The sequence below is a fragment of the Pithys albifrons genome, chromosome 11 (assembly GCF_047495875.1).
Source record: "Pithys albifrons albifrons isolate INPA30051 chromosome 11, PitAlb_v1, whole genome shotgun sequence".
NCBI classification, from domain to species: domain Eukaryota; kingdom Metazoa; phylum Chordata; class Aves; order Passeriformes; family Thamnophilidae; genus Pithys; species Pithys albifrons.
In genome coordinates this window covers 22,200,489-22,220,251 of record NC_092468.1, presented here as the reverse complement: position 1 = coordinate 22,220,251, position 19,763 = coordinate 22,200,489, and the positions used below count along the sequence as shown (strand labels likewise).

The 19,763-nt window shown below is 46.5% G+C and overlaps 1 protein-coding gene across 2 annotated transcripts in view; it reads right to left on the bottom strand.

The window, feature by feature from the left end:
- Positions 1-419: 419 nt before the first annotated feature.
- The window catches only part of PLD1 (phospholipase D1), a 62,560-nt gene continuing 43,216 nt past the window's right edge, over positions 420-19,763 (bottom strand). For both annotated transcript variants that reach the window (XM_071567032.1, XM_071567033.1), the window contains 8 exons: positions 14,843-14,953; positions 14,092-14,180; positions 10,688-10,801; positions 9,531-9,583; positions 8,465-8,599; positions 6,567-6,720; positions 5,884-5,998; positions 420-5,347 (listed from right to left, as the gene is read on the bottom strand). In XM_071567032.1, the coding sequence (XP_071423133.1) occupies positions 5,123-5,347; positions 5,884-5,998; positions 6,567-6,720; positions 8,465-8,599; positions 9,531-9,583; positions 10,688-10,801; positions 14,092-14,180; positions 14,843-14,953 (996 nt within the window). In that variant the 3' untranslated portion in view covers positions 420-5,122. The remainder of the gene's footprint in view (positions 5,348-5,883; positions 5,999-6,566; positions 6,721-8,464; positions 8,600-9,530; positions 9,584-10,687; positions 10,802-14,091; positions 14,181-14,842; positions 14,954-19,763) is intronic.

The following is a 19,763-nucleotide window of genomic DNA, read 5'->3' as shown; positions in this document are numbered from 1 at the left end:
CTTCTGCCCCTGGAGGACAACAGGCAGCTGCTTCTTCCTCTGTCTCTGCTGAATTTCCTTCACTGGAAGTTAAAACAGACAGTGGCAAGTTAATTCTGTTTTGGAGACAAAGTGTTTTTGTCTGTGTCTTTCATAATGCTCTTGGATTATTAAAAGTCCTTTAAAACAGGATTTTTTAATCTATTTAAGATGTCCAATTTTCTTTCCAAGCTGCTTCACCCCAGCAATTTCTCTCTCCCAGGAAAACCCCAATTACTCAAGTCTAGCCACTTTTATTGCAATTCTGTGCCTTTTCCCATCATGTCTCAGCTGCTGGGGCAGCACTGCTGATGCATAGCAAGGGTAGAACTCAGCCCAGAGCAGGATGAGACCACAGCCCCCAAAACAAGCAGAAATGACACCAAAACCAAACTTTCCAACATGATCATCAGTTTTATTGTCAGTCCATTAATACACATTCATTTATCAGATACAAATGGAGTGGAAAGGAAAGCGATTATTAGCAGGAACAAGGATACAAAACTCAGTTCCAGCAGCCTTCACAGAAGGGATATTCAGTGTCACAGCGGCACTGTCGAAGGGAGGGATGCATGGAGACCTGCACTCACACCCCAAGTGGAAGCTCTCCTTTTGTGGATTATTTCAGCTAGATACATGATTTAAAAAAAAAAATAAAAACAACCAACATTCCCAAAACTGTGACTTTTTGACACTTCCTCTCATTTCTCTAGTGTCAGGACTAGGGAAAGTTGGAATTATTTACATGGAGATTTTATGAAAAGAGACTGGAAGGTTAAAAATAGAATAATCACAAATACTGGAATATACAACAAGAAAGCAGGCAGGGAAAGGAAAATAGGGGGGAAAAAGTGACACCCCAGGAGGATCATTGCATTCAGTGGTCGATGTACAGTTGGTGGGGATGCTCCACTTTGATACACTTAGATTTACAGACTGGCCTTGATTTACTGCCATGACGTTATGCTCCTGGTTTAAACTGGGATTCTGCAAAGCTCCTGGTTTCAGCAGGATCTCAGCAGTGCAGAGGGGATTACTTACTGGAAACTATTTGCAGAACAAGTGCCACAAACTGTGACAGTGTGTTCACATCTCTTGGGGCACTCAAGAGATGCCAACCTCTGCCCACACCCTGGTCTGGAAACCACTGGCTTTCTTCCTCTTGGTCACCTCAGCATCCTACCATGAAAGGCTCTGCTGCTGGTGGAGAGGTGTCAGCTTAGACCAGCACAGATTTGAGTCTCTACATTCTGCAGGAGAGGGAAAAGGCTTTATTCTACAGGACCATTCAGACTTGTATGTCAGTGTCCCCACAAATGCAGCTTTGTGCCCAGACACAACCCCCGACTGTCCTTGCTACAAGTGCACAAGACCCGTTACACTGAAATAACAAGAGCAAACCACATCTGGGATTGATTGTACAGAGATGTTCCCCTGGAAGGAATAAAGATACTGTAAGTTATTCATGGCAGGGTCTCAGGTAGGCAACACTCGCACCGAGGTCCTCTCAGGGACAGCACCAGGACTGCAAAATCATGTTGTTACTTGATCAAAAGAAAGGAAAGGGGGAGCATTTGGGGTTTAATCCAGCAAAGCTCACAGCAAGTCAGGGGACAAACTGAGATCAAGAGATCAGAAACTGAGCCCAGCACTTTGCATCTGCCATGGAGTGCTGGAGTGGTTCTCCTACAGATTATTTTTTAGTACAGTCCTTGCATACGATGACATTATATCCCTCATTTTTTAAACCATGCACTAACTTTACAGTGAAACATTTATCCAGTCCAATATCTATACAACAAAACACATATTTTAAAATACCAGACTTTTAAAAAATAAGGAAAGGAGTGTGAGTTCTCAAAGTAGCACATGTTAAGGAATAAATTAAAGGGAAAAGAAATGTTCTACGCAGGCTGAACTACAAAATAAAGTCTGAGGCCAGGAGAAGTTCTCACTTCTTATCGTTCTAACAAATAAATGCCACAAGAAAACATTGATGTTTCTGGGGTTGTTAGTGCTGGAATCTACAGCACTGGGTATCTGTGGGTGACCTTCTCTGGTCTGAAGGTGTTGAGCCCACGCTGGTATGACGGACTAAGAAGTAGTGATTGTTCAGGTGCAGAAATCAACCTTATCAAGCTGTTCAACCTCACAGGCTTCTTAATACAAGAAACAAACCTGCAGCTGACAGGACCCATGGAGCCAGCTCTGAGCATCACAGCCATGGCGTGAAGGAGTGGGGCCTCCATCAGGAATGGCTCCATCCCCATCGTCCGTTTGGGGCAAGCAGGGCTGCACCCATGGGGGATTAGGTGGCCCCACAAACCCCTGGGGATGCTGGGCTCTCTGCTCCATGCTGAGGCTGCTGTGCACACCCTGCTTGCATTTGAACATTACTAAATTCCCAGCATCAGGAATTTAGCCCCAACACAGGGAAGGGACGTTCGCACAGAGGGAAGCCTCCTCCCGGACAGAGCGCCAATGTCAGGCCTGTCTGCTACTTCAATAACAAAAGACCTTCTTAATTAGCACCTTTTCATACAGAATCAGTCAAGTAAATCTCCCTCCATGGCTCTGCTGTGTCACTGGAGACCAGGAGCCATCACACGGTGAGCTGAGTGTTTTTTCCCAACAGCAGCGTGGCAGAGAGGGACTCAACACCCCTGGAGTTGGAAGCCCCAATAATTAGCTACCTACCACTTTAAAAGACAATGTAAGGATAATTTAACAATTATAAAAACCTTTGCTAATGTGAGGAGGGCACAATAAGAGCACTTAGAAGATGACAGGAGTCTTACACTTTAAGGTTCAGTGTATGGGTGGCAGGGTTGAACGCTTCCTTTTTGACTCTGAACACAGATCTGTGTGACTGACAAGGATTCTCTGACAGGCTGTAATTGTTTAAATTCAGCAACTTCGTTCAAACTAAAACGGCTAAAAACATTAGGAGAGAAAAGCTCTGAACTTGAACTAATGTGAAATAACAAGACACCTTTGATCTTTCTTGATCTCAAGTGGTCAGGGCACATATTTCTCTGGCTCTGCAGGGGGTGACCCCAGGTCAGTATTTTTAAGGGAAAAAAAAATCAAAGGAACATATTTCTGTGCTTACAGCATGTCAGGTAAAAGCATCAACCCCCCAAACTGAAGTCCATCACATAAACTGCTGCACATGCACTTCCAACAATGAACCAGACCACAGATGCATCAACCAGAAAGGAGTGTAATAGGCAACTGAATCTACAAAACACAAGCATAAAACAGTGGAAGCTGTAGGAAGGGCCTGAGAATGGGCTGCCCTGGAGGAACATCTGAGGTTGTTCCTTACCTGGGTGATGCAGCAGGTACAGAATTAGCTGATGTCTCTTTACAGGTCTGAACACAGAAGGGAATCGGTTAAAATGTGGTGCCAACAATGTTTTGGGGATAGCTAGGTGACTGATGGGATTCTTTTCCAGTTAAAAAACAGGTGAGACTGTTGGAAGAGCCAGAAAAGGAAAAAAATAAACTTGCCTGTGAACTAGAAAAAACACTGCTTCACTTGGCCTTTTGGCTAAGGAGTGCTGGACACAGGGATAACCCAGCAAGGGAAGGGATGCCTGGATGCAGGGGCAGCAGAGGAGCTTAGCCTCCTGCTCCTCCAGATCCAGCTCTCCTTAGGTGTTTCTAATGTTCTCTCAGCCTTTGACATAAAACTGCTGACTGCCAGGAACATCCCCTGGTTGGAGCTGGACATGAAATCAGGAGGCACGGCTCATTGCAGGATGGAGGATAGAGATAAGGCCCAGGATGGTGCCCACCACATGGGGCCCTAACCCAGGAACAGTAGTGTTTTTCACATGGATACTGGATTGAACTGCTGTTGCACTGCACAGGAAGATGCAAAAGAGCTTTGGAAACTGTCTTACAGAAATGGAACAGGACTGGGCATGATGAGTTTTACCTCTGCTTGGGAAGACATGTCCTGCATGACTGAGCTCAAGATTGTAGCTGGTCTAATAACAAAGCAGACCAGAGAGAAGGCTTGGCCAACTGCTCCCCTTCCTCCCTGCAGTCACCCCATCCACAAAGCCACACATCAGAGCAGGTTGAGCCTGCTGTCAGCTTAAAGGCCTTTCTCTTCTTTTACATATGGAGGAAAGGGATGGAACTGAAAATCTACCTACAAACTCAAGATAAATGCATGAATGAAGGGTCATAAGTGCAGTTTGTTTTGGCCCACGCTGGCTTTCAAGTTTCTGTCCCATTACACGCAGTGCCTTGCTTTCCTTTGGCTCCAGAGACCTCAGGATTGAGTTGGAACCTTGATCCTCTCCTGGGGAAACCTGCGATGCACAGGGGGACCAAACTGATATGTTGTGTTTCTGCAAAGGCCAGCAAATTCCACTGATTTCCAGCACCTCCAGCTCCAGTGAGACTGCCCTTTGCCAAGCCTACGGACTGCTGATTGCTCCAGCTGCGACGGGAAGAGTTTTTTCTCCCAAAGAGAAGAAGAAACCAAAATGCTGAATCTGATGCAAGATTGTTAGTCTGTTTCCATTTAAGAAGTGAAACACCTACACTTGGAAAGCTGTGGGACAGCCCAAGGCAGCAGCAAATGGCACTTCCCAACTGTTCCAGGGCTGCACAATGTGCTCTGACAGCCTGTGAAAAGGGTGAGATGGGGAGACTCCAGTGAGCCAAGGTGCAGATACCCAAAAGCCTTAAAAGCACACAGAGCCCACGACTTCTGTGCATCCACAGCACGATCACAGTACGTACACAACCACAGGATACAGCTGGCAGTGGTAGCAACATCGATTGGGATTGAGTTCCTGTCCTAGGAAGTGGCCTGCGTCCTTTAGATGATCAGAACATGCCTGAAGAATTAACTCGTTCAGAGGTTAAACTTCTCATTCGCCATCATCTCCAAGTCTTTCTGCTCCTCTCCTTTGCTAGTGTCGATTTGCTTCAAGTTCCTCCACCAAAATCCTTAAGAAAGGCACATTAGCTTGGTGGAGATGTTTTTTGCCTCCCTCTGCAATAAAAAGCTTTCTGAAATTCCATATTGTTCATCAGCTCTCCTGAGAACAAGACTTTAAAAGGCAAAGCAGTCTGCATCTTCTTAAGTCCAAACCTCCATGGGTACCATGGACTCCTTTGTTCCAACGGAGGGAAGCAAGTACTCTTCCTCCAGAAAACGAAAGGGAAATTGTACTAAAAACCCACGAATCTTTTTCAATTCTTCTGCTGCTTTTGCAGGATCATCATTTGCTAATTTGGGCCTGTTGATGAAGTCACGCAGTTGGGTTAAATTATTCACCTGGTCACTGGGAAGGCATCGAAACACCTGATCAAAACAGAAAGAAGAAGCAGCCTGTCAGTGCAGGGGAAATGCTGCAATGCAGAATTCCTGAGAAACACCAAAACATCCAGTACAAATTCCCCGGGATGGGAGTGACTTAATTAACAGCCCAAAGAACGAGGAGGAAAGGTATGTGCCTATCCACAACATAGCTGGACCAGGCAGAGGGAAAGCTCCAGGACTTTTTCTGATCATTGCAAAAGCTCATTAAAAGATGCATGTAAAATTTGCTTCCACTCTAGTTATGCTGTGACTGACTACAAGTAGTAAGTACTGATACAAACACAAGGAGAAATCAGATCTCCTGCCTTGGTGGCTGCCATCACATTCTGAGGATGCACAAACTCCAGTTTCTTGTTCACAGCTCTTGCTGTGACATTATTCCTTCCTTCAAAGTACCTCTGAGGGTCTAACCCCAGGAGCTGGACCTGTTGCCCTTGCACACCCTGTGCTGCTTCTCCCGTTGTCACCTGCTGCCTCTGTGTGGGAGGGAGAGAGGGGAAAGACACCATGCTCCTCACCTTATCAAAGATAGTGGCATTGCGAGCTGCTGTGGAAATCCACACCTCCTTGAAGAATTTGTCACAGACGGGATCCTGGTGTTCCGGATTTTGATCAGAGCCACCAAGGACAACCCTGAGAAGACCAAGGCGTGGATGCTCATGAAGGCTGAAGCATTGGGTGTTCCCCCTCTTGAGAACCCTGTTTTCTCCCAGCACCCTCCCACTCCCATCCCCTGTGATAGTTTGTCAGCTGAAATGCCACTTGATTTCCTCCTTTTTTTTTCTGTGCAGTAACTGTCCAGATGGGAAATAGGGCTGGGGGAAAAAAAGGAAAAAGGTTTTAAAGAAAAAACTGGACGTGTTATGGACCAGATGGCTGCTCCCACTGAAGAAACTTCCATTGGAAATTGACACTGCCATCCGAGATTGAGAGAGTGTGAAAATGGGATGTGGAGGGGAAACACCACTTGTCTATGAGCTCTGCTAGAGAAGTCCTGGAGGAAAACAATCTGTGAAGTCAAGCTGCCGAGCTGAGGACAGGAGCAATGTGAGCAAGGCCAGTGATACAGCAGCAAAACCCTGGGCTAAATCCAGGCCAGGCAGTGCTAAGCCTGGCTAGTTTGCAAGACTGTGAGCACGTGTAAGCCTGAGCAAGCCCTGCCTGCATCCCTGCTGCGCTGGGCCAGCCCCGTGCATCCCACCTGAAGCACCGCAGCCGCAGGGACTGGGCAAACTTCCCAGCGCTGTATTCCTCCCCGTCCATCACAGAGGGGACAGTCTCTGTGTCCTGCACGATGATGGCCATCTCGCTGTCCCGCTTCCCCAGCATGCTGCGGTCGTTGATGTTGGCAGAGCCTGGGCAGGGGGAAGACAGAGCACAGGCAATGCCCCACTGCTGCACGAGATTCTCCCCCACACCCTCCATCTCCACCCACCACCCCTCAGGCCCTCCACAGCCCTCAGCTCCATGGGGGACCATTCATGGCTTCATTAGGTAAAGTGCCACCCAGAGGGCTTCCTTACAGAAACACAGACCCTGAGTGACAAGATTTGGGGGAGGCAAAAAAGAAAACTCAACTAATTTTTGCAGGATTCAACAGCTCCAGGCTTGGAAGAAGGTTAAATCACAATCAAGGCCAGGCCAATATTTTCAGAAGTTTACTCTTCCCAGATGCTTTTGCTGAAGGAGCAACAACGTTAAAGGTCTTAACTACACTTGGTTTGGATACCAAGTTACCTGAGGCAGGATGGGCTCTGTGGGTTAATCATGGAATCACAGAATGGTTAGGGACCATCTCACTTCAGCCCCCCTGTCATGGGCAGGGACACCTGCCACTAGACCAGGTTGCTGTGGAAGGTTGTACCTTTCAGGGTGGGTTCTGCTTGAGACCAGCTCAGGTTTTATCCCCCAAAGAGGTTTCTCTGTCCCACATAGCCATCAGAGAGCAGGGGATGAGGGAAAAATCTCCAGACTGAGCCCTAAGAGACCCTCAGGCAGCAGTTAGCCATTAAGCCTTCCCAGGGACTGGATTAACTCCAGGGGAGCTAACACCTCCAGAGATAAAACAAGTTAAGAAACCCCTCTCTTGCTTTCCAGCTCCTGCACAGTAGTTCCACAAGCATTTAATTTCTATGCACTCTCTTTCTTACATGGAAAAAGGAGGACACTGATTCCCTATCCCCTCACCACCCAGATGGAGGCACTTGCTGTATAAAAACCCATCCTTGGGCTTATAAGTACAGAAAATAGAAATCAAGAGCTGCCCCAGTCCCCCAGACCTGTCCCAGCTGGAACAACATTGCTCCTGTTTTAATATCAAACCACCTCTGAGTTGTTCTGTGCACTAGAGATGGGATCTAACCTTCCAGAGGGTGACAGAGCAGCAAACCTCACCACAGGTCATCTGAGACCACAGGCTGGACTGCTGCTTTGAACAGCAGGAGTATTTTGAGCCTTGCAAAATCTGGTATTAAATTATTCATTGGCAAACTTTTCATTGCTGATATAACAGCTCAAAAAGGGCTTCTTTAAAGAAGCAGGCTGAAATTCTGCTTTTCTGCTGCAGTGTGGAACTCTGAGCCTGAACTCTCTTGTCTTTGCTTCATGTTCTCACAATAAATATGGTAAGAGAAAAGGATGAAATAATATCTATTACTCCTTATAGCATATTGCCCCATTCTTAGGAAATGGAGCTGATACATGACACATGTTGTCCAAACCTTCCAAATTTTACGGCACATTCTGTTCTTTCAGGAACAGATGACAAGTCTCACAAATCTTCCTGCTCGAGCAGAGTTTGATACAAGACAGATGGACAATATTCCCTGCACTGGGATTCTCTTCACGGTTACACACAGATTTAAAACCATTTCAGAAAAACAAATTAAATGACAGCCCTCCAAATCCTTTCCTCCCTCCTGATGAATTTATGAGTTTGCTTTTTGGGTTTGTTTTTTTAAACAGGAAACTATTTCTCAGCAAAGTAATGACAACATAGAAAAGCCATGGCACTACAGCCTGCACTGTGCATGGGGATGGGAAGGGATTGATCCAGGTATAACCCAGTGGTCCAAATCTCTCCTGAAAGCTCCTGCTCACCGATTATAACTGTGTTGTCATCAGCAATGAGCAGTTTGCTGTGCACATAGATGAGCTCTGTGACCAGTTTTCCTTCCAGCTCTGCATATGTTCGAAGTCCACAGAATGATATGTAGTTTATCCACTTATCTCCAACTGCAAATTAAAAGACAACAAAACCAATAGGATGAGGGAGGTGGAAGAGAAGGAAAAGACCCTCTTTACATGAAAACACCCATAAAAACCAGTTAATTTTGACTTAACAAAAAAACAAATAAACTGATAATGGAAATAAGTTCCTTCAAAAATAGACTTCAAAAGCTGCCTGTGGGCTCTCTGTGCTGCTCTGATCTGCTGCCTGCTCAGAGACATCCACTTCAGCTAGAATGACCCCAATCTCCCTGGCACAGCACACAAGGGTCTGAATATCTTAAAATAACTGGACTATGCAACTGTTTTTCTGCAGATGCTGCAGAAAGGAGGCTGGAAGCAGGTGTTCTGTCCAGGCACAGTATGGAAAATGTGTCCTACTTGTGTGCAGTTCAGATTTACACCAAGACCTAGAACAAATGAGGCATTATGCATGCCCCTAGAGTTTGTGATAAGTGGGTTTTCATGGTACTCTGATTCCCAACAGAGCAAATTCCAGCAGGCATCCTTGTGGCAAGGAAGCAACTCAGATACAGCATCGTGCTCAGGCAGGTTTTTCCTCTAAGTGTTTCACAACTGCCAGAAGCAAACCCTGGGTGGGATTCATGGGGGAGGCTGAGGGTTCATTGCTCCCAGAAGTGTGACCCCTCTCAGGACATTTTCCAAATAACACAATCCCGAGCAGCTGCAATTTTGCTCTGCTCCTCCCTGGGGTGCTCCCCTCCTCTGCATCAGGGCTGCATCCAGGCGTGAAGCCTGACAACTGGCCGTGGCTCACATGACCCAAGAGATTTCGCCGTGGGATCACAGTCAAGGAGGAGGTGGCTCACAGCCCCACGAGTCCATAGCATGTGTTATATGACGTGTTACAGATGCATCCGCCAAACAGCAGCATCCCAAGGATAAACAAAACAGAGGAGAGGAACAAAGCTCTTACCACCCTCTGCCTTCAGCTGACCCAGGATTGAGTTTTCTCCTCTGCACATGGTCCTGGAAAGAACGCAGGCAACCATCAGCACCACTGCAACTTGAGGCAGCAACATATACCGGAGCAGAGCCAGGCAAGGTAAATGACAAACACAGGTGCCTCTCAAATACCCCATGCAAGCAAGAGAAACAGGGTGCTTCCAGAGCACACACTTTTCCCAAATAACTGTTGGTACATCAAGGACTGCTCATTTCCTAAAGGAGGTCGTACCAACCCACATAGGAGCAGGGGAGCGATTTTGTAGTGATGGTAAATGTGTGACAAACAGAGCTACTACTCTCTGTGACACATGTCTGGATCTGAAATCACGTTAAGAAAAAATAACAACATGTGCAGAATGCCAGGTCATGGAGTTTGTGGGACTATGGTCAGGCTGGAAAAGCCACAGCTAGAATCTCATTAAGAAACAGCCAACCCATGGGCAATTTCTCAAGATCCGTGGTTGCCCTTGCAGAAAAAAGCTCAAGCAGAAGGGTATTGTTAGGGGCACATGCTGTTTTTCCTTCTGCTTGTGTCCCCTGCCCCACTCATCCTTCTGGAGGTGCAGCAGGACACCTGCAGCACAGCAGATGAGGCAGATTTCACTCCAGGGGTAGCAGTAGTCTCCACAGTCTGACTGTGCCCTGGGCATACCATAACACAGCAGATTTCCAGTAAACCATCTTGCCTTGGGCCATTTTGCCTTCCTATGCAGCCCGTTCCCAGCACAAGGGCTACCTAGCATTGCTGCATTTCAGTCCTTCCCAGGAGATCTGCCGGGTTGCAAGTGCCCCCCCAAAACATCCATCCCAGAGCAGGAGAATCACACTGGGGAGCATGCCATTGCCTTCATGGGCCCAGTAGGCAGAGCCAGGCCAAGTACTGGCCAAAAATGCAGATCTGGAAACAAATCAGCATGTCCTGGTCTGATCAGCTGAAAGGAAAACAAATCATAGAATCATACAATGGTTTGGCAAGTTGGAAGGCACCTTAAAGCTCATCTCATTCCAACTCCCCTGCCATAGGCAGGGAAACCTTCCACTAGATCAGGTTGTCCAACTTGGCCATGCTGATGGCTTGTGGGGTCTTTGGCACCTCCAGGGTGCTCTCCAACAGCCCTGCAGTACCTGTAGTTGAAGTGCATAATGGCCTGCAGCGCGTTCCCCCCACCAGTCGAAATGTCTCCTTCAAACCCAGGCAGCAGCGGGATCACCACGTACACTCGGAAACGCTTGTTTTCCCTGAAACAACAGTTTGAAGCAATATCAGCCTGGAAATGTTACATTAGCCTGGAGAAGTTACAGCTTTGTACAAGGTGAAGTCCCCTCGGTTTCACTTCCCCTGTGCTGACTGACTTCGGTTCCATCCAAGGTTCCTACACAAATTTTCAGGGAGCAAAGTGTGAAGCAGATTTCCAGTTTCAGGTCTTCACTGTCAGTACTTCTGTTGAGTGCTCCTTCAGGAGGAGAAGGAATAATTTACTCTCAGCAGACAGCAAAAGAAACTGCAGGAAAAGAACCACATTTTCACCGAAGTTCAAGGGCAGGCTAGGTTTTTTACACTATAAAAGTTTGTTTGAGCACCCCAACAGGCCAGACACACTGATGCTGGTGGACACTGGAGCATAGAACAGCCTGGCAGAGCACAGTGAAGGTTACAGAGCTATCACAGGCAGAAGTCCCAAATCCAACCTGACATTCCACTGCCTCCTGGTTTTCAGAAGTCAGAAACATCACAAAAGGTGGAAAAAACTCAGGGCACAAGCAAAACATTGATCATTTGAGGAAGGCAAGTATGTCACTGATATATCAAATCCCACAAAAACTCTGTTCCAGAGTTTGCCCAAACTAATCCACATCCAAACTGTGATCCCATTCAGAACAAAAGCTACCATCACAGCACTGCCTGGGGTTTTTTTCAAAGCCCACCTTTGGGTTTTCTCTGCTGACCAAAGTCAGAGCTCTGCCAGCACTTCCCAAGCACCCCTGGGTGCTGTCAGTCTCCTGTCCTGCACCCAGAAGCAGGAGGAGAATGCTCCACGGAAGGACGCTGCCACTAGATGGCAAACACAGTTTAATCAGCACAAAACCACTTCAAGAGCAGTCTGAGGATAAGCCAGTCTGCAATTTTTATTAGAAGTATTCCTTCCTCGAGCAAGCCACGCCTGCAAATTTAAGGGTGTGGGAATTGTGGAGCACTGGGGGTCCCACCTGAGCTGTGAGGGAGACAGGGAGGACCTGCGTGTCTTTAATTTAAAGCAATGCTTCCTTCTAGCTGTGCTGGGCACTGCAGACTGGATTTTGTTTGCCAGCAGAGGTCAGAAACAGTTAATGAGGACTTACCCATACACAAAAGACTGTGAAACCAAGTTTGTCTGTATCATGAAAAAGATCTACCAACAAAAGCATTCCCCAAAAAGCAACTTGTTTGTCTAAGGCCAGTGTTTATTAAACTGGTTACAGAGCCACCCATGAAAAAAGAGGAAACTAAGAAAAGAGCATTATGAATAACATCAGTAGAAAATATTTAGTCTAGCAGAGTGAGAAGCATACAGGCTACACTAGAGACCTTAATTTACAATTAAACATCTGTGTGTCACCTACGCTGTTTTCCTGGGGCAGTTTGGAACATGAGCATTATGATATAAACTATTTAGGTCTGAATTTACTTTTAATCTTAGGCAATGACCAACCCTCTGGAGTGTGCAGAATTTGAATCTTATATTCAGTGAGAAATCACCAACATTAAACTGGCACAATATTGACATAAAATTGGAGTAATAATAGAGCATTAGGTCTGGAAATGGGTCACTGAATAATCTGTGTGACTCCCTTCTGTGCTAAACTTTTTAGTATCTGGACAGAATGACACCAGTTACATAAAGTTTATATAACAGGAAAATCTTAACAGATTACTCTGAGAATTTGCTGCTACCTCAATAGCATTGCTAACAGTGGGCAACTGATGCAAGGCACCCATGGTAATCAGTTCCCAAAGGCAGAAAAGGCAATCCAGAGTGGCTTTCCAGGGGGACCCTGATCAGCACAGAGATCATAGAATCCTAGAATGGTTTGGGTGGAAGGGACCTTAAAGCTCATCTAGTCCCAACTTCCCTGCCATGGGCAGGGACACCTTTTCTGGGCAACCTGTGCCAGGGCCTCACCACCCTCACAGAATAGAATTTCTTCCCAATACCCAATCTAAACCTGCCCTTTTTCACTTAAAGCCATTTCCCTTTGTCCTATCACACATGCCCTTGTCCAAAGTTCCTCTCCAGCTCTCCTGTAGCCCCTTTAAGCATGAGAAGGTGACATGTCCAGCTGCCTGAGATCCTTGAGGTTGCAATGCAAACACCAGCAACACCATTTTCAGCAGCACTGGCACCACTCCTTATTTACCCCAGGTGAGAAAATCCATCCCATCTTTTCATGTTTAGCTAGTTTAAATTATTTGGGCTATGAATTGCAGCTCACACAGATCTCAGGAAACTCCACCCTGTTGTTAATGGCACAGCAGATAACACTGGAGCCCTCCCAGTTTGAAAAGTTCTCATCTTTCCACAGTGTCTCCAAACAAAGCCTGGCTCGTGGGAGCTCCCGTATCCCAGTGCCTGCCTGTCTCAGGTTGGGTGTCTTTGCCAAATGGGAATTTCCAGGCTCAAGTGCCAAAATGAGAAAAATTTCTGTGACCCTGGAGAAAGCATGTCTGGGAAAGCAGCCTCAGCAAAGCTCTGGACAACAATATGGAAAAAGTGATCAGTGCAAGAAATATGTACATGCATGGTGAAAAAGCACATGAGAGATGAAAGGAAGAAATTTACTGAGTTTTCTGTAGATCAGGCCAGCAATATCAGGATACACCTTCAGACCATGAAATACATATCTGTCTCTTAAAGAGAGACTCCAGGGGAGCAACCTTAAGCAAGGCTGCCCAGGATCAAAGTGAAGACAAGCCACTATGTGTGGCACTAATATTATCACTGGCTTAAGTGTGCTGAAGCAAAAGGAGTGCCTAAAGCATGGTTGGATTCCACCCAGGAACAAACGATGGTTCCCTTGCAACAGCTGGAGGTTGTGAACACCTTCCAGCATGTACCAGGAAAAGTTATTCAAATAGCTGAGCCCTGCAGGCAAATCATCAAAATGTGTTTGTTTCCCTCATTTGAAACCAATTCTCCCTATTAGATGATTTAAATAAACCACAAAACCTAGTTCACCCTTCCCATTAACTTGCCTGACCACCCAGTTCAAGGCAGGTTGGCTGTGGAGCAAAGGTATCACATAAAGGACCTGCCTTTAAACAAGCTCCATACATAAAAATACATTTGCATCAGGGTAAGCCCAGAAAACCACTTTCTGGGTGCAAAAAACCACTCAGGAGTCTCACTGCTGCGAATGCAAGCAGATGCTTGACTGCATCAGCTCTGCGTTGGCACAGCTACTGTACAGATGTGTCCAGGAAGGTGTTATTTTGCACCACACTGTGGAAATGCACTTAGAACACTTCCACTGCCTTGTTAAGAATAGGTTACCTGTGAGCTTTAAGAATCCTCTGAGCAATCGCATCGCCGATCTTGTTCCAGACAACTTTATCATCAGCACAGCTAATAAAAAACTGGTTCTGCAGGAAAAGCAAGCAGAGCTACTGTCAGACACTGCCAGCAACCAACCAAAAATATTTGCATGCTTTGTTTCAGACCAAGAGCAACTAAAGATAGCTGGGTTTGTGTGCCATTGGAGTGGAGGCTTTTTTAAATTATGATTAAATGATATGTGTGTCTGTGCTTGTTTAGGGAATGAATTAGTCCTTATTAATCATGCTCCTTAGAAAGTTCATGTAAAGAGCAACCTAAAAAGAGGCTAAAAAAAAAAAGAGAATAAGCATCTCCATTCAGCCAGCACTGAGTGTCACTCTGACACAAGAGATTCCTGCAGCTGAAGGCTGAATGGATGAAAAGCAGCCCTGTGAGTGGGAGGTTGGGCGTGCACAGGGGACATGGCAAATCCATGGATGGGACAGGAAGAGCATTGCACAGGCCATGAAAGCTGCTGGCAATTTTGCAAATAGACGTATAAAGGAGAGGTCTGCTTTTTCCACCTCATGGTCGGAAGGCTGACAGGGTAAAACCCATCAGCTTGGTCTGAAGACCACTGAAGTTAATGGATCTGTCTAAATTCATAAAAAATTAAGACCAAACCTCAAGAAGTAGAATTACTCTCCTGATGGCTGCAAGCCATGCCCAGAGGATCAGCACCCTCCTGCTTTCCCTCATAGCCACTCACTTCTATATAGATGTAGTGCTTGCTGTTCTCTATGACACTGATGTAGGCTTTGTGGATGGACTCCTCGTGGTATTTGATGCCGGCTGACCAGTCAGCAGCAGAGCGGATCACCTGGAAAGCAAGACAGTAACACCTTCAGCTCTGTCCACCCAGGACACCATGGCATGGCAACTGAGTTACTTGAGAGGCAATGCTCTTCCCTGGCAGCGTTTCCTGTCAGGATTTCACTAAATAAGGTAATACGTGTATCATTTGTACTGCACTTCTAATCAGGAGCAAGAATGTCCAAAAATGCTATCAATGCTTAATAATGTTTTGATTAAAAGTTCCAGTGCCCTGTCCTGTTGCTGTGTTCCTTCCTCTCCCACCTGAGCAGCTCCAGATGCAACAGAAGTAGCACAATGAAATTTTGTTCTTGCTTAAGGGCTTATGATAAACTGCTTTTAAAACAACCTGAATTTCCACCTTTAGGTGTGCACATCCCACCAGTAACCTCCTGGCCAGCACTTTTAAGATGGTCTACAGCTGGGGCTGTGTGTTTTTCCCACAAACAGCCTGTACACAATTGTAGTCAGTCTGATAACTCAGGGGGTATCTTTGTCCTCAGCACTCAAGGTCATTTGTTTCTTCTGCCAAATTCTTGCACAAGCCATCCCATTTGTGATGATATGACTTCTAAAATTTATAATTCAGCTGCCCATGTTTATTTATCAGTCTTTACTGGAAATCCACTTTTAAAGTAGATCCTGCAAGATCCCCTGGGCATGCTCTGCCCCTCCCTCCTGCAGTTCTTGTGCAAGAGAGCCAAACCAATATGAGAAACAACCTTTGTTCGTGCTCTGGGCCAGGCTCAGCGGGTCCCACAGCAGCCAGCATCCTGTCCCCCCCAGCCAAAGATGCTGTGGCATCTCCTGCTCCTATACTTCGAGTCAAGAGGAAGCCACACTATGCCCCAAGTGACATTCTCCTAGACAGAAATGTAGTTTTTAATTAAGTTCTGGCAGAGTACGTGCTTGGGGGAAATAATTACTCATGATTAGCCTCTGTCTTTAAACATTGTCAAGACAAAACCATCAAAACAATAGCCTTAAAATATTTCAATACAGCCATTATACCAGTCCCAGACAGGACAAGATCCAAGAGTTGAGAACCTGTGAAATGTGTGTGTTAGTACGTGCAAAATCCTAATCTCTTTCAGGGTTCAACCACATTTTGCCTTGGAAATTTCTTCTGTAGATTTATTTTAATTATCTGTGTCCAGCTTCTAATCTTCTCCATATCAGTCCCCCTGCCTTCGCAAAATCCCCGACACCCTGACCCTGCGCTTTGCTGTGTCACTGTCATCACCACCCACCATCCTAGCAGACTGCTGTTCATGGCACAGCTGAGGACTTTTGAGGGTTAATTAATCACCCGTAGTAAGGCAGCAGGTAAGGATTTGGCCCTTTGCTCCAGGTGCTGCTTGCCCAAACCAAACCACTCCTCTCATCTCTGAAGCAACTCTGGAAGTGGCACCTGAGGGGCATTTCTGCTAAGAAGCACACAACTCCTGAGCTAATTCTTTCACCTGGACAGAAGGAATTTTCCCCACCAGGTCACTGAAAAACAGACCCTGCAACTCACCTACTGGGCTGCTCTCTTGGCCAACAGGAGGGAGCACTCTGCATCTCCCAAACTGAGTGTTGGGGTCCCAGATCCTGGAGTGAGGAATCCAGCCTGAACACAAGGGTCGTCACAGCCTCTACCAGTTCCAAACAGCTGCCCTGTGCCTGCAAAAGCCTCTGCAAGGTGATGCTGCTCATGCCCACAGGGTTTTAAATGCAAAGCTAAGGCTGAGAATTCGCACTTGCCCTAGGCTGGGCACTGCTGATACCCCACCAAGCACCATGGCAGACAGAGATCCTGAACAAAAATCCACCACAGGCATTAATAAGGATAGACAAAGTTTTCTGGGTAGGAAGCAGGCTAATTCTTCCATACACAATGCTCAAGCTGCAGCCTGGACAGGAGGTCAAAGCCCTTCCATCCTCACCAGCGCAGCAATCTGGAACTGCACTTCAGAGGGCAGCAGATTCCTGGTGTGCAAAGTCTGATATTTAACTTTTTACTTTTTTTTTTGCTAGTTAACACAACAGAACCATCCCTCAGGACCACTCCTTTCCACCACCAACATATCATCCACCTGCCCTTCCCTGCCTTCATCTTTGCTCCTACACATCCCATGCTGCCTGCAGTTACAGGGCCATCATTTCTCTGTTTCATGCAAAACAATGTGTCATGGCTCATTCCAAAAAGCTGGCACAGCATCACCCAAAAAGCTTATGTCAGGTGCAACCTCGAATACATGTGTGGAGAGAAGAGGAGGTGTCAGAAGGTATTGGCTGGGACAGCAGAATGGGTGTAAAGTGTTCCAGCTTGGACCTCAAAGATTGTTTTAATAATTTTAAAAGGTCTGCAGCCACAGGACAGGTGAGGAGGTGGCAGGACAAGCACTGCATGGGTGCAGCTGCATCCCAAGGAAACAAAGCCTTGGCACTCACAGGCATATACACACACCTGGAAGTTTCTTACACAGGCCTTCCCATATCACTGATGTTCCATCTCACACTTCTGGGCATCTTCCCTGTCCTGTCAAGGTATTAAAGGGAGCTGGTTCAAATCCAACCTATTTCCTAAGGAAAAAAGACCTCACACTGCCCAGCAAAGCACATCCCATCCAGATCTGGCACCTTCATGCTCCTGCCTCTCCTCTTCCCTCCCTCAAGCCTCTCAGTAGCTTGTCATCCCTTTAACTTCTCCAACCGATAGAGGGATAATAAATGAGATGTTTGCTGGGGGGTAGTGCATAAAGCCTAAACAATGCAAGATCTCACGCAGACTTCAAAGAGGTAAGGGCGTTAGCTACTGCCAGAGCATTAAATTTTCATTGCATTTCCATCAGGAAGGGGATGTTGCCTCACCACATCACATCTTTTGCAACACTGCCTTTGGCAGATAACTGCAAACTCTGGAATGGAAATAGAGACGGAAAAAAAAACCAGCACTGCCTTTGGCACAAGACTGTTTGACTCTTTCAAGAATCAATGTGTTCTTGCAAAAATCACATTGCTATTGCAAGCAAAGCCCAGAAGTTCAAATGAAAGAGGATGAGAGACCATTCCCAGCTCCTGTTCCTCCTTCCCACCCTATACCTCCACAGCATTTCCCATGCACACTGCATTCATCCTCCATGCCCAGGGGAAGGCCCTTGTCAGTGCTGCTCCTGCTATCCCCACCCTCCCAAAAATGCTTTCCTGCTCCTCTCCTCTGACAAAGGAAAGCAAAACCAGATGGTACAATGAGGTTGCAATCTGTTGCTGACAGGTCAGTGGTTTGGGCTTACAGCAAAGTTGCAATCCTCATGGATCCTTTGTGTTTTCCCTTCTTCTGATCTGCCCACAATTGAAGACAGATTTGCAAACAAGGCTCAGAAACAAGAACCCCAGCAGCCAGGCTTTCCTCAATCACCCTACAGCTCAGGACAGTCCTGGGATGCTGGATTTTACCTCAGGGCTGTAACTTCTACACAGCACCAAAATGGGGATAACACGAGTTTGGCTCTTGGCCACTCAAAGGATTCAGTATCAAGAATAGGAACAATATTGCTCTAATTTTTCTGGATTAAAAAGCTAGGGAAAGATTGTAGGGTATCTGCTTATTTCTGTTCTGGACTGTACCAATGAAAGGACATGTGAGTGCCTGCAGCCCTCAGCTCCAAAACTAATAAACTAGGACAGGCAAGCGGTTGATATTCCTGTGACTGCAGGAAAGAAGTCACACAGGGATGCACACCCTGGAAGCTCCAGAAAAAGGCAACCACGAGGGGAAGTTTGGATCCAGGCTGCAGATCCCCTCTCCCCACATCCTAGAGCAGCTAAATCTGAAACCTCCATCAGGAGGAGAGCCTGAGCCACTCACAGACCCGCAGTGGGACCTCAGGGATGCCCAAGGCACTTGTGGGGGATGATGGGGAACTGATGCAAACCATGCCAGTGTTGGCATTAGGGAGAAGACAGCCAAAATTCCAGTAAGTGCATGCAAAACTATGCCTTGGAGCTCAAGCAGGTCACCCAAAAATTATAAACCAGCTGCAACAGCGTGGGGACCTGCAGCCAAGCAGGGTGCCCCAGCCTGGGCAGAGGAGACCCCCTCACCGCCTCCACCGCTCTTGGTGCTCCAAATGCTCTTCCCCCCAGTTTTCCCTCACACTGGCAAGGCTGGTACATTGCAGGGCAACATGTTTTCACCTTAATATCATCTAGTTTTATTTATCTGCCTGCATGCAGGGCTGGGCTACTCTGACAGATCTATAAAAGCTGCAATTTGATATAAATTAGCAGTGAGTAAAGTAGTTTCAAAAGAATAATTTACATGACAAACCTGCTCTATTTTTGCTGTTTATGCCATCATTGAGAACAGCCCCTCATTTTCCTGGATGTATCAGTTATTTGCAATGTTACAGCAATGTGGTGGCCAGGCTAGTTTTCCAACAGCTCACCCATCACTCAGCATCGGTGACTGCAGAATTCCACAGTCACCGTTTGAACTCCATCCTCCTCTCCCACAGGCTGATGGCCTGAGCCAGTAGCTCTGCAGTATGGACTGAAGGGAAGTTAAATCTAGGTTGTTCTCAGTCTAATTTCTCCTTTGGGAGCTGCTTCCAGTTGTGTAATCAGTAAAGCTTAACATTTTGCTCCAGCAAACCCCATGATTTAGAAGTTGCAGCTTATCTTGTGGTTAAGAGTCTGCTCAGGGGACACAAGCTCCAGCACTTCCATGAGAACAAGATTTCCCAAAACGCTGGTGTCACAGACAGCCAGGGAGGCATTTACAGCCACAAGGAAGCACACTGATGCCTGAAGGAGACTATTTCCCAACAAGC